General features: G+C 32.7%; 1 protein-coding gene across 1 annotated transcript; it reads right to left on the reverse strand.

Moving 5' to 3' along the window:
- Nucleotides 1-3,113: 3,113 nt before the first annotated feature.
- LOC136226243 (receptor-like serine/threonine-protein kinase At4g25390) lies at nucleotides 3,114-5,651 on the reverse strand. The gene has a single exon (XM_066014608.1). The coding sequence runs from the start codon at nucleotides 5,423-5,425 to the stop codon at nucleotides 3,359-3,361; it is 2,067 nt and encodes a 688-aa protein (XP_065870680.1). The 5' UTR covers nucleotides 5,426-5,651; the 3' UTR covers nucleotides 3,114-3,358.
- Between the last annotated feature and the right edge of the window lie 7,358 nt (nucleotides 5,652-13,009).

The following is a 13,009-nucleotide window of genomic DNA, read 5'->3' on the forward strand; positions in this document are numbered from 1 at the left end:
TAGGGGTTACATCTATTGAGAATAAAATGAGAAAAAACCGACTAAGGTGGTTTGGCCATGTAAGACGAAGAGCGCTTGATGTGCCGGTTAGGAGGACTGAAGAGTGGCAAAGGGATGTAGTGGTGAGAGGTAGGGGAAGATCTAAGCAAACTTGGAGGAAGGTGATCGAGAGTGATATGAGTTTATTGGGGATTGAGGAAAATATGGTAATGGATAGAACAGAGTGGAGGGAGAGAATTTGTATCGTTGACACGACTTGATTTTACGGTTTTATATGATGGTTCATATTAGCCGATCCCGAATCATTTCGGGACTAAGGCTTTGTTGTTGTTGTTAGAAGATGATATAAATTCATCTATTTCTTGTACTGAACCAAACTTTTTATCAATCAATATATAATTTTCTCTTTGAGAATGTTGTTAGGGTTCTTCGCTTTAACAATGGAGATTTTTCAATTCCTACGGATTTAATTCGTAAATCTTGGGGATTTCACGGCTCCTTCAAGTTTAGATTGAGAATATCTTTGATAATTTACGATTGAAAATCATTACCCTACCTGGTCCGTATCAACAAAAGACTTTATTAATCATGTTTGTATTCAATCCAACTTGTCAATTTTAGACTCTCAAACCATTCATTACGTTAAAGCTAAAATTAAGACATATTTAAAATCTCTTCCTTATTAAAGTGTTGTTTGATAAAATTGAAAATTAAATGCTGAAAGAATAAATATTGAATTAAAATGGTGAATATTATAAATGTTTAAAATATTAAATAGTGTAACAAGTATAAGTTATTTATAACTTAATTTAAATGGTGAAAAATTAACTCTTATAAAAAAAACACTTAAATTAATTAAATGTTTAACATTTTAATTGAATTTAAGTGATAAAACATATTATCAAACAAGACCTAAATTAGTCACCGCAATTTACAACAAAAGTAAAGTAATTTAAATAAATTTTTAAATTTATTTGAAAGTAAACTTTTAAGACAAATGATATACACATCTCTTAGGGTTATATACAAGTATTAATTATTTGCATATAACAATAAAAAAAACTAATTCTAAAATAAGTATTTATTTGTATTGAAAATATAATAAAATATTATGAATCTATGCATTTAAACATCAAGTATCAATATGTATTGAAAAATTAATAATAGGAATTTTTAGGTTTTATTTAGGGTTAAGGTGCAAAAATACCCCTAACGTTTTGGGTCAGGAGCAATTTTACCCCTAACGTCTAAAATGGTGCAATTTTGCCCCTAACGTTTGTAGCCAAGAGCAATTTTACCCCTAACGTTGATAATTTGGATCAATTTCAGATATTATTATAAAACACATATTTTTATTCATTATTTTGCACCAATTTCATATCAATTCATCCTAAAAAAAGAATTTCATGTTTTTTTGTAATTTAATAATAGAATTGGAGATTAATATTTACAAATTCGGTGAATTTTTTGAATTTTTTTTTTATCTAATTCATACAAAAGACAATATATTTTTTTATTTTTTTCACATCCCAGCATATGTTTATGATTTGTTACTGATAAAATGACGCATATATGAAGTGTAGATGATAAGATTCATGACCGAGAAGACAGTTTGATGAATTATTTCTGAAATTGATCCAATTTATCAACGTTAGGGGTAAAATTGCTCTTGGCTATAAACGTTAAGGGTAAAATTGCACCATTTTAGACGTTAGGGGTAAAATTGCTCCAGACCCAAAACGTTAGGGGGTATTTTTGCACCTTAACCCTTTTATTTATAAAACTTAGAACTGTAAATATCGAACCCAACTTTTAAACAGATTTAGAAAAAGACAAGTGTACAGATATAAGCCATGACAAAGGGAGAGTTTTTTTTTCTTTTTTTTTTGAAAGAAGATAGCTTGTTTTTTTGAATGAAAAAAGGAAAATTTATATAAAAAATCAGTTTTAAAATGTTTTAAAAATTTGTTCGTGTATCATTATTTTTAATATATTTAGAAACTAGAATTCATAACATAAAAAATAATGATATTTTTTTAAAAAAATAAAAAAAATAATGATATATTAAAAATTAATTTGTATATTATTTAATTATAATTTTATGATTAGTTACAATTTCCATGTAAAAAGGCAAGAACAATCTAAATATATTCATGAGTTGTACTGTCCAAGCTCATACCAGACCAGCAGACTTTGTCAGGCCAGGCCAGGCCAGGCCAGGTCAGCAGATTTAGCCTAACCCAAGCTCAGGCCATGCCAGTTAATCTAGGCCCAACCCACCTGCTTTTTATTTTAGACAGTTTGGATCGAACTGGGCTCATACTTATAATAAAATCACAAACCCAACTCAAATTAACCAACTAAAAAATATATAGGATTTTTAATAATAAAAATTTAAAATTTATATCTAGTAATAAACATTTAATATATATAAATTTAATAATTAATATTAATAGAACGAACTCGTAAAAATATATATATATATTAATACAACGGTAAAAAAAAGATCAGTTCGTGCTATTTTTATAAAACTCAAATTCGTTCTAGATATATGTGAACGAACTTTAGCGGACTAGAACTGGACTGATCATAAAATCATTTTTCTTGTCCAAGATAGTTTTGATTGGATGCACGCTTAGATAGACTGAACAAGTACCCGAGTTCGTAAATAGGTCTAGTTAAAACAAACCCTTTCTTTAACTAGATTAACATTTTGAATTATCATATCATAATCATAATCGTATTATCTAATCTATTACGTGTGATTATAAACGCAATAAAAAAAATATTGTATCAAAACAGATTGTATGAGACAAAATGTCATTATAAATCATGTTATTGCTAAACTAGACAATAAACAATAAGTTCACCAAAAAAAGACAATAAACAATAAGATCAATCAATTAGTTTGATTTGACACATTCATGTTTCCTCCCTTAAGAGAGCCCTAAAACACTTAACTTGTATTAAAACATATAACCTGTAAGATTTACTTTTCCCTTTCTCCTGATTTTAACAACTCAACTCCAACAACTAGAAAAACAAAACTTCTTCCTCTGGATAGAAGAACTAAACAATCTAGTATGAAATTGAGTATTATCCATTTAAACAACTCACCAAACAAAGATTTGATTTCAGAAAAAGATTCTTCTACCATATTGTTCTTTTGCTAATTTACAAGAAGATTATGATATGATTAGTGATAGATTAGATTAGTAGGCCATCTAAACAACTATCAACATCAACAAAGTTGTTTTTATCTTTACATTCATCATCATCATCCACAAAGATAATAATGACAATAGATATCAAATTCAACCCCATTACTGTTCATCAATTGGAAAAATTAAATAAAAACTCACCGGATTTTTTTATGGGACCTGGATTTAAAGGGGAAGTGCGACGGCGGCGAAGGTGAGAATTCAATAGGCAATTGCGGTGGCTCTATCTCTCTAGTTAGCATGCCCACAACCTCCTTCATTGAAGGTCGCCGAGCAGGTGATTTCTGCAAGCAAAGAAGCGCAATTATTATGCACAAATGTGCTTCTTCTGCATCCAAACACTCTATTGACTGATCTACCAAATCAAGCAATTTTCCAGCTCTAGCAAGATGTCGAGCCCAATGTATTAAATTAGCCCGGTGAAACTCCGACATTGGAGAATTTGTCACCTGTAAAGGACGCCTTCCGGCTATAAGTACTAATAACAGAACACCATAGCTGTAAACATCGGATTTTTCTGATAAACTGCCACCGCCGCCGTATTCAGGGGCTACATAACACACTGTTCCTCTCATACTTGGGGTGCTGCTAATTCCGCCGCTCTTTGGTATCTCTCCGCTTAAAGAATCATGGCTATTAAGGTTTCCTCTGAACAATTCACCGCTGAACCAGTCTATGCTACCTCTACTGCCTCTACTCCTACTCCTTTTCTTCTTCTTTCTTTCTGTGTACAACTCCTCATCCCTCGGCCACCAGTCATCTCCGCCGTAGCTTTCGCCGGTGATATTCGTATCTCTTCTCTTCTTTTTCTTCTTCTTCTTCTTCCTCTCCAGCTCTTCGCAGTATTCCTCTTTCCACCACTCCCTCGGTGGCCTTCTCTTCTCCTTCTTCAGTATCTTATCTTCCTTCTCGTCGTCTAAAGAAACCCACCAATCTAATCGCTTTCGATTCTTCTTTTTATCTGTTTTCCCCTTTGGTTGATTCGTTGTTGATGAAGATCCAATCCAATCACTCTTTGGTCTCTCCTTTTTTATCTCTGTCCCAATCCATTCCATCACATAGTCCTTGATTACTCCGTTTTCAACCGTTCCGGTGTTGTCTTGTTTCCACCACCAATGTCTTCCTGATGCACTCTTCATCTCCCTCCCCTTTTTAACTCCGTTTATTGATGATTCCATCCCACTCCCAATACTAGCCCCATCGAAATTCCTCTCCGACATCACAGTGCCGTACCCTGCCTCCGGCGATGGGCTAATTACCTCAACCGTCTCCGGTGATGTCGCAGAAATAGAAACCGGTTCCCTAGGGAGACTCTCGGGGGACTGATCCACTCCAAAATTGAACTCTTCAAACCCTGTAGTCACACTTTCAGTTTCGACTACAGATCCATAATCGTCGATTGGAAACCCATTGTTACTGTCTAATTCAGCTTTCTTTAACTCCGATCCGCCGTTAGCCTTTCCCACATCACTAGCTTCAACCTTAATTTCACACTGATTTTCTGCTTTTAACCATGCCAAACCAAAATCGGCGATCTTCGCTGAGAAGGAATGATCCAGCAAAATATTACTGGGCTTCATATCGCCATGAATCGCAGGCGGATCCAGACTATGAAGATACGCAATTCCTTTAGCAATCTCAACAGCAACGCTAAGTCTTTTCTCCCACTGAAATAACTCCGGGCATTTCCGGTGAAGAAGCGCATCCTGCAAATTACCATTAGGCATGAGTTCATAAATCAACAACATCGACCTGTGCTTCCGATCGGATGAAAATCCAAGCGCCGTAACCACAAAAGGAGAATCAAGTTTCGAGGCAAACAGAAGCTCATTTTGGAATTCACGCTCTCCCTGCAGAGACCCCGAATCCATGACTTTAACGGCAACCACTTGTCCATTCGGAAGAGAGCCGCGAAATACGGAACCGAAGCCACCTTGACCGAGACGCAGAGAAGGGGAAAAAGAGTCGGTAGCACGGCGCAAAGTGGAGTAAGAGAAACGGTGAGGCGGCTTGGAATCGGAAGGGACAGTGCGTTTAAGGGTGAATTTTTTACGGAAGCAGACAGCGAAAATGAAAAGGCAAGAGAAGGCGGCAGTAGCGGCGGTGATTGGGGGGACGAGACGGGGATAGAGAGGTGGACGGTGGTGTTGGAAATGGGTGGGAGATGATGGTGAAGGTATAGGAGAAATTGGGCGTGACGGCATAGTAAGAAAATGACTATAAATTATGGAAATTAAACGGAAAGAAGAAGGAACGATTCATGGATTGTTGGATAGAGCGGAGAAGATGAAACTCCAAATTCTGATTGAGAAATCAAAAAGTGAAGCTGAAATTGATGAGTAGGTCTGCTTTGAATTTTCAACCTTTTGGGTATAATTTGATGTTAAGGGTAAAGCTCACTGACTTCCCTTTTTTGCTGTTATAATTACCCAATCAACCCTTCTACTTATTTAAAATTATTGGTTTTTTTAGGTGAATAATTACTCTACCTATTTAATTAAAATAATTATGTAAATATGTAACACTCAAACCCTAAACTTTACACGTATAACTAAAATTAATATTTCTACATAAATTACTACTAATGAAGTGTCAATTTAGCTCCTTAGCTTAATTTATTCTTCTAAATTGGTATCTAACCTTTTTTTTTCCTGATGTGCACGTGTGAATTAAGCTAAGAAATTAAAAAAATTTAGGTAAAACGCATCCTGTGATCTTTCAATTTTTTATAGCATTAAGATCTTGATTTTTTTTTTCTTTTAGCTTTTCTTCCTCGACTTGCAGAAGCGTTGGACCTTCAAAGGGCCTCTGTAAGTCGAGGAGGAAAAGCACCCACTTTCGGTCAAGCATATATTAAGGAAAAGGTATCTGTTATAAAGGACGTTTCTTCTTATGTCATCGGGGAGAAGAGGCTTTGCTTGGAGCATTCAGTAAAAGATGGATGAAGAGAGCCTCAAAACTAGCACCAAAGCTCCCACAATCCCATACAAAGCAAATATCAATCCTTAAGGTTTGGAGTTTGTAAAACTCCCCACCCCATTACAAAGACTATACACATTATCACTAGTAACACCCTTGCCATGCAACTCATTTTAAAGAGGAATAAAACTCATGCAAACCCGCCAAATATAAGATTAACATGAGGAGGGAGGGGATAAGACAACATTTTCATCCAAGGTAGCACCGTTAAAAGAGGAGATAGATATTGACCCTATTTATCGAAATGCCAATAAGTTTATCATTTAACTCAAAATTTCCAACATGCAACTGGAGAATATAATTAACATCATTAGTTTGAAAAATGGAACGAAGCAGTGACACATCCCACTTACATTATGCACGAGCCCTTAAGTCCAAAAATGTCAAATTTTCTAACATGTGGCCATTGTTGTTCGAACTCAGAAGTCCATAGCGTCCATCAAACAAGGATCAGGCCACACATTTACCTGCAACTTGTTCCCAATTTGTCACCTTAGTTAGACCATGCATAAGAGTGTCTCTTGAGCTCCAGATACTACGCCATATCAAACACATGTTAGAACCTAAACGAGACAAAATAAAATCTCACCCAAAAAAAAATATCTAGTCTTGAGAATTCAACGAAATAAAGTATCTAGTCCACAAACAAGAGCACACATCTTCTTGGTTAACATATCGAAATTAAACGAACAGAGATGTCTGAAACCGAGCTCGCTTGTTCTTTTTTAGCACACAAAGTCTTTCAAGAAGCGCAATGAATCATTTTCTTATATATCAAGTTAAAAAATTATTTAATATCTAAAATTTATTTTGAAGCAAATTATTCTTTGAAGGGATATTTAAAGATGCTGTGTTATCAGGCTCGTCCCTGATTTCTACTTGATTCGTGATTGATCAGATGAATTTTGTCAAATCGCTATTAAATCTAGACTTACTAGAATCTTATTGTAAAAATTAAAATCTATCGTAAAACTTAAATCCAATAAATATTAAAATCATCAAAAAAGTTTAAATCAAATAATTTTAAATTTAGGGTAATGGAATAATTTTTTTTTTGTTGCAGAAAAAAAAAGTTTATTTGGTTACAATATTATAAATTTTAATTTTCTTAAGTCTTCTCCAAATCTCAATAAAAGAGACGTTGGATCAACCTTCCAAATTAATGATCAAATCTATATATAAAATAGTAACGATGGAGCTGAGGTATCACTTTCTCCCTTTTTACTGATAAAATATATAATAAAATATATATAATATAATATAATATATAATATATTAATTTTAATTATATTATTATATTTATCTATAAAAATATTATTTTATCCGTACTATATCTAAGAGTTCTACATAATTTAAATTAATTTCTAAAATCTCTCTAATTCTCTGCATATATATATCTAAAAGTTCTACAGAATCTAAATTCATCCCTAAAATGTCTTTAATTCTCTGCATATATATATCTAAAAGTTCTGCAGAATCTAAATTAATCCCTAAAATCTCTTTAATTCTCTGCATATCTATATATAATGTCGATGGAGCTGAGGTGTCACTTCCTCCTTTTTTACTGATAAAAAACATAATATAATATATAATATTTTTATTTTAATTATATTATTATATTTATCTATAAAAAAGATTATTTTATCCGTATTATATCTAAGAGTTCTATAGAATCTAAATTAATCCATAAAATCTCTCTAATTCTCTGCATATCTATATATTCTATAAAACAGTAATAATGGAGCTGATGTGTCACTTCCTCCTTTTTTACAGATAAAATATATAATATAATATAATATATAATATATTAATTTTAATTATATTATTATATTTATCTATAAAAAGATTATTTTATCCGTACTATATCTAAGAGTTCTACAAAATTTAAATTAATCCCTAAAATCTCTCTAATTCTTTGCATATCTATATATATAATATAAAACAGTAACGATGGAGCTGGGGTGTCACTTTCTCCTTTTTTACTGATAAAAAATATAATATAATATATAATATATTAATTTTAATTATATTATTATATTTATCTATAAAAAATATTATTTAAATTAAATGTGAAATCTATATATATAATATAAAACAGTAACGTTGGAGCTGGGGTGTCACTTCCTCATTTTTTACTGATAAAAAATATAATATAATATATAATATATTAATTTTAATTATATTATTATATTTATCTATAAAAAATATTATTTAAATTAAATGTGAAAATAAAATAATAATATTTAATTGATATAGCAACTTTATATCATTAATTGTAATTATTAGATTATATTTTTGTTAATATTTATATATTAAGATGAATCCGTGCATCGCACGGGTCAAAAACTAGTGCAATCTTAAAACGGTAAGCATTCAATGTCTTTGCTAATTTGAAGGGTAGTATTGAGTTGATTAAAGTTTGAACAATATTTGCAAAATGTAACAAAAATTTCAATTTATCTCAATAAAAGTCATTTAAGTTTGTTTTTATTTCAATAAAATAATTTTGAACACTTCAACGTCAAGTCAACGCACTAGGTATATTATAAAAATGTAACTATATATTTTAATTGACAATTAATATGTCATGTATGTTAATTTGTGATTAAATTTTAATTAACAATCCTTATTTATTTGGGTTAATTTATGATTACATTTTTTATTAGAACAAAATTAAGTTAAGTAATTTTATTTAAAAGAAAAAAGTTTTGATTTGATAACCTTTTAGAGAGATTGTAAAAACTTTTGTTAATTTGAACAATAAGTTGCAGCTTGCAAATGGCACATGGATAGATAAGTGACAAATTCAAAACAAATCAATCGAAGATGACAAACTAGTAAATTAAAGTTTAAGTATTAGGTCACCCATTTATATAAATTAGGGTTAAGGTGCAAAAATACCCCTAACGTTTTGGGTCATGAGCAATTTTACCCCTGACGTCTAAAATGGTACAATTTTACCTCTAACGTTGGAAGTCAAGAGCAATTTTACCCCTAACGTTGATAAATTTGATCAATTTCAGACACTATTATAAAACATAGATATTTTTGTTGCTTATTCTGCACCAATTGCATATCAATTCGTTTTAAAAAAAAGATTTCTTGTTTTTTTATAATTTAATAATATAATTGGAGATTAATATTTATAAATTCGATGAATTTTTTAATTTTTTTTGTCTAATTCGTATAAAAAACTGTATATTTTTTTTATTTTTTTATGTTTTTTTCGCATCCCAACATATGTTTGTGATTTGTTACTGATAAATGACGTAAATGTGAAATGTATATGACAATATTCATGATCAAGAAGACAATTTGATGAATTATTTCTCAAATTGACCCAATTTATCAACGTTAGGGGCAAAATTGCTCTTGACTTCCAACGTTAGGGGTAAAATTGCACCATTTTAGACGTTAGGGGTAAAATTGCTCTTGACTCAAAACGTTAGGGGTATTTTTGCACCTTAACCCTATAAATTAAAATTGATTTTTTAATTAAAATTAATTAATTACTACTCCGTTTTTCTAGTCATTGCCTCACATTTCAACCTGCTTAGGCTTGTTTCACACGTTTTTCGCCAAAAACCAAACCCATTTTTAGGTTTAACTTTTTTTTTTTTTTATATATACCTTTAATATATTGTTTTAGCTAATTAAAAAAAACATATCCATCATCCTCTAATTTTGATTAGTCGCAATGGAAAAAAAAATGAGATCTAATTATATAGGTCTGTTTGGCACTTAGTTGTTAGTCGATTATATTAACTATTAACTGATTATCTTTTTGATTAGTTGATTTAACTAACTGATTATATAAATTTATTTGGTAAAATTTAACTAATTGTTAATAGCTGTTTGTTTGTGTAAATGACAAATAACAATCCTTTCTTCTCTACCTTTGTTTATGTTGATCCTGTCTTAGCTAATCGTAATAGGCTCTGGGAAGTTCTTTATTCGATTAGTATTAATATGACTGATTCCTGGTTTGTGGCTGGTGATTTTAATGATATTGCTGTTATGAGTGATCAGAGAGGGGGTGCTAATCACTATATTAATCGTTGTTTGAATCATAAGCAGAGTATGGATGTGTGTGGGCTGTCAGATTTGGGGGATGCGGGTCATAAATTTACTTGGAGGCGGAATAGTACTTTTGTTCGTCTGGATAAAGTTTATGCCAATGTTTGTGCTCAAATCAGGTTTCCTGAGGTTTCTGTTCTTAATTTACCTTTCAGACATTCAGATCATTGTCCTATCTTATTTAGGCTGTGTAGAGGCCAGCAGTATAAAGGGAATAGGCCGTTTAGATATCAGATTGCTTGGGAGTCTCATCCTGAGTTTAAAGATTTTGTGAAAGAGAATTGGATTCCGCATTCTAATGTCTTACAAGCCTCGGAAGGTTTTAGGAAAAATGTTATTGAATGGAATAGAAAGATCTTTGGTCATATTATTAGGAGAAAGAATAACTTGTTGAGAAGAATTGAGGGTATTCATTGTAGATTGGAGGCTAGATTTGATAATAGTTTGGATGGCCTTCTCAAAACCCTTCAAAAGGAGCTTGAAGCTGTGTTAAGACAGGAGGAGCTTCTTTGGTTTCAAAAGTCTAGAAAAACTTGGATTAAAGATGGTGATCGAAATACCAGATTTTTTCATCTTTCAACTATAATTAGAAGGCAGAGGAACAGGATTGATGATATTAAAGATTGTAATGGTAATTGGGTCTATGAGGATGGAGATATTCGCAATCTTGCCCTTAACTTTTACAAAGATTTATTCAAAGAAGAGACTACTGATCTTAGTAAAGCTCTGTCTACGATAACTTATCCCAGGATTGAGGAGGATAAGTTTCTGAAAGCCTTCCATCCCTTTAATAAGGAGGAGATTGATCACGCGATTTTTAGTATGGGAGCCACTAAAGCTCCTGGGATTTATGGTATTCCTGCTGGTTTTTATCATAAGCATTGGGATACTGTGAAGGAAGGTATTTATAAGTTTATTGAAAGTGTGTTTACTAATCCTGAGAATATTGGGCTTGTGAATAAGACCCTGCTTGTTCTGATTCCCAAAGTTGAGAAACCTTCTTCTTTTTTACAGATGAGACCTATTAGCCTGTGTAATGTTATCTATAAAACTATCACCAAAATGGTTGCTAATAGACTCCGTGGTATTCTTCCAGATATTATTAGTCAGAATCAAGGTAGCTTTATTCCTGGTAGACAAATGATGGATAATGTTGTTATTGCCCAGGAAATGGTTCATTCTATGAAGATTAAAAAGGGTAGAAAAGGTATTGTGGCTCTGAAACTGGATCTGGAGAAAGCTTATGATCGTCTTAACTGGAGGTTTTTAATTCAGAGTCTTGATAGAGCTGGTATCCCGGAGAGTTGGAGGAGGTTAATTGAGGTTTGCATTTCTTCTCCTACTTTTCAGGTTTTGATTAATGGGGACATGTCTGAGGGTTTCTCTTCTTCCAGGGGTATTAGGCAAGGGGATCCTATGAGCCCCTTTCTTTTTGTTATAGCTATGGAAAGATTAACTCACCTTATCCAGGAGGCTATTGATAATAGGACTTTTAATCCAGTGTCTATTAATAGATTCTGTCCTGCTATTACTCACTTATTTTTTGCTGATGATGTTATGATTTTTGTGGAGGGAAATGAGGATCAAATGGGGGAGATTATGAAAATCATTAATTGTTTTTGTGAAGCCTCTGGTCAAAAACTTAATATTCAGAAGTCTAGAATGCTTTGTTCTAAGAATATGAGTACAGGAATATGCAAGAAGTTGAGTGATATTTCGGGTATTCCTTTAACCAATTCTTTTGGTAATTATCTTGGGGTTCCTCTCCATAGCGATAGAGTCTCTAAAGCTTCTTTTAAAGAGATTCTGGATAAAACTTCTAGTAAATGTGCTAATTGGAAAGCTAAGACTTTGTCTTTTGCGGGGCGTCTTACTCTTATTAAGTCAGTCAATTGTGCAGCTCCTAACCATATTATGCAGGCCTGTAGATTGCCGGAGCCGGTTCTCAAGGATCTGGATAAAATTAATCGCCGATTTCTATGGGGGAATTCAGGAGAGAGTAGGAAGATTCATCTTGTTCCTTGGAAGGAGGTTTGTAAACCTAGAGAGAAAGGTGGTCTGGGAATTAGACAAGCTAAAGATAACAATAAAGTTTTATTGATGAAGATTCTTTGGAGAATGTGGCAAAAGCCTTCGGCGCTTTGGGTCCGCTTACTTTGTGGAAAATATAGAAAAGATAACATTTTTGGAGGACCGAAAGAGAGAGTTGTTAATTGTTCCTTTCTCTGGAAAGGCCTTAGTTCTATTTTTTCAGAATTTTGTTCTGGGATTGGTTGGGATGTGGGAAATGGCAAGACTATCAGCTTCTGGTATGATAAGTGGATTGGTGACAAGTCTCTGTTAGAAGTTTGTAGCTCCCTTCCTCCTGATAATTGTCGCAACTGGAAGATTGCTGATGTGGTGGATGCTAATGGTGATTGGATTTGGGCTAAATTTGAGGCTTTCTTTAGATTGGATACTCTCCTTCGAATTAGAGGAGTGAAGATTAGTAACATGGAAGATGATAAGGATAATTATTGTTGGGCTTCTACCAAGAATGGTGCTTATACTTGTAAGTCTGCCTTTGAGGCTTTTAGCAACAGTGATGAAGAGCCTCAGTCAGAGATTTGGAAATTGTTATGGTCAATAAAAGTGCCCTATATAGTTAGAAGTTTCTTGTGGCTTGGGATCAAAAACAGACTTCTTACTAATTCAGATAGGAGAAGGCGCCATTTGGTGGAGTCTGGAGATTG

This window comes from Euphorbia lathyris, chromosome 1 (genome assembly GCF_963576675.1).
Source record: "Euphorbia lathyris chromosome 1, ddEupLath1.1, whole genome shotgun sequence".
Classification (NCBI taxonomy): Eukaryota; Viridiplantae; Streptophyta; class Magnoliopsida; order Malpighiales; family Euphorbiaceae; genus Euphorbia; species Euphorbia lathyris.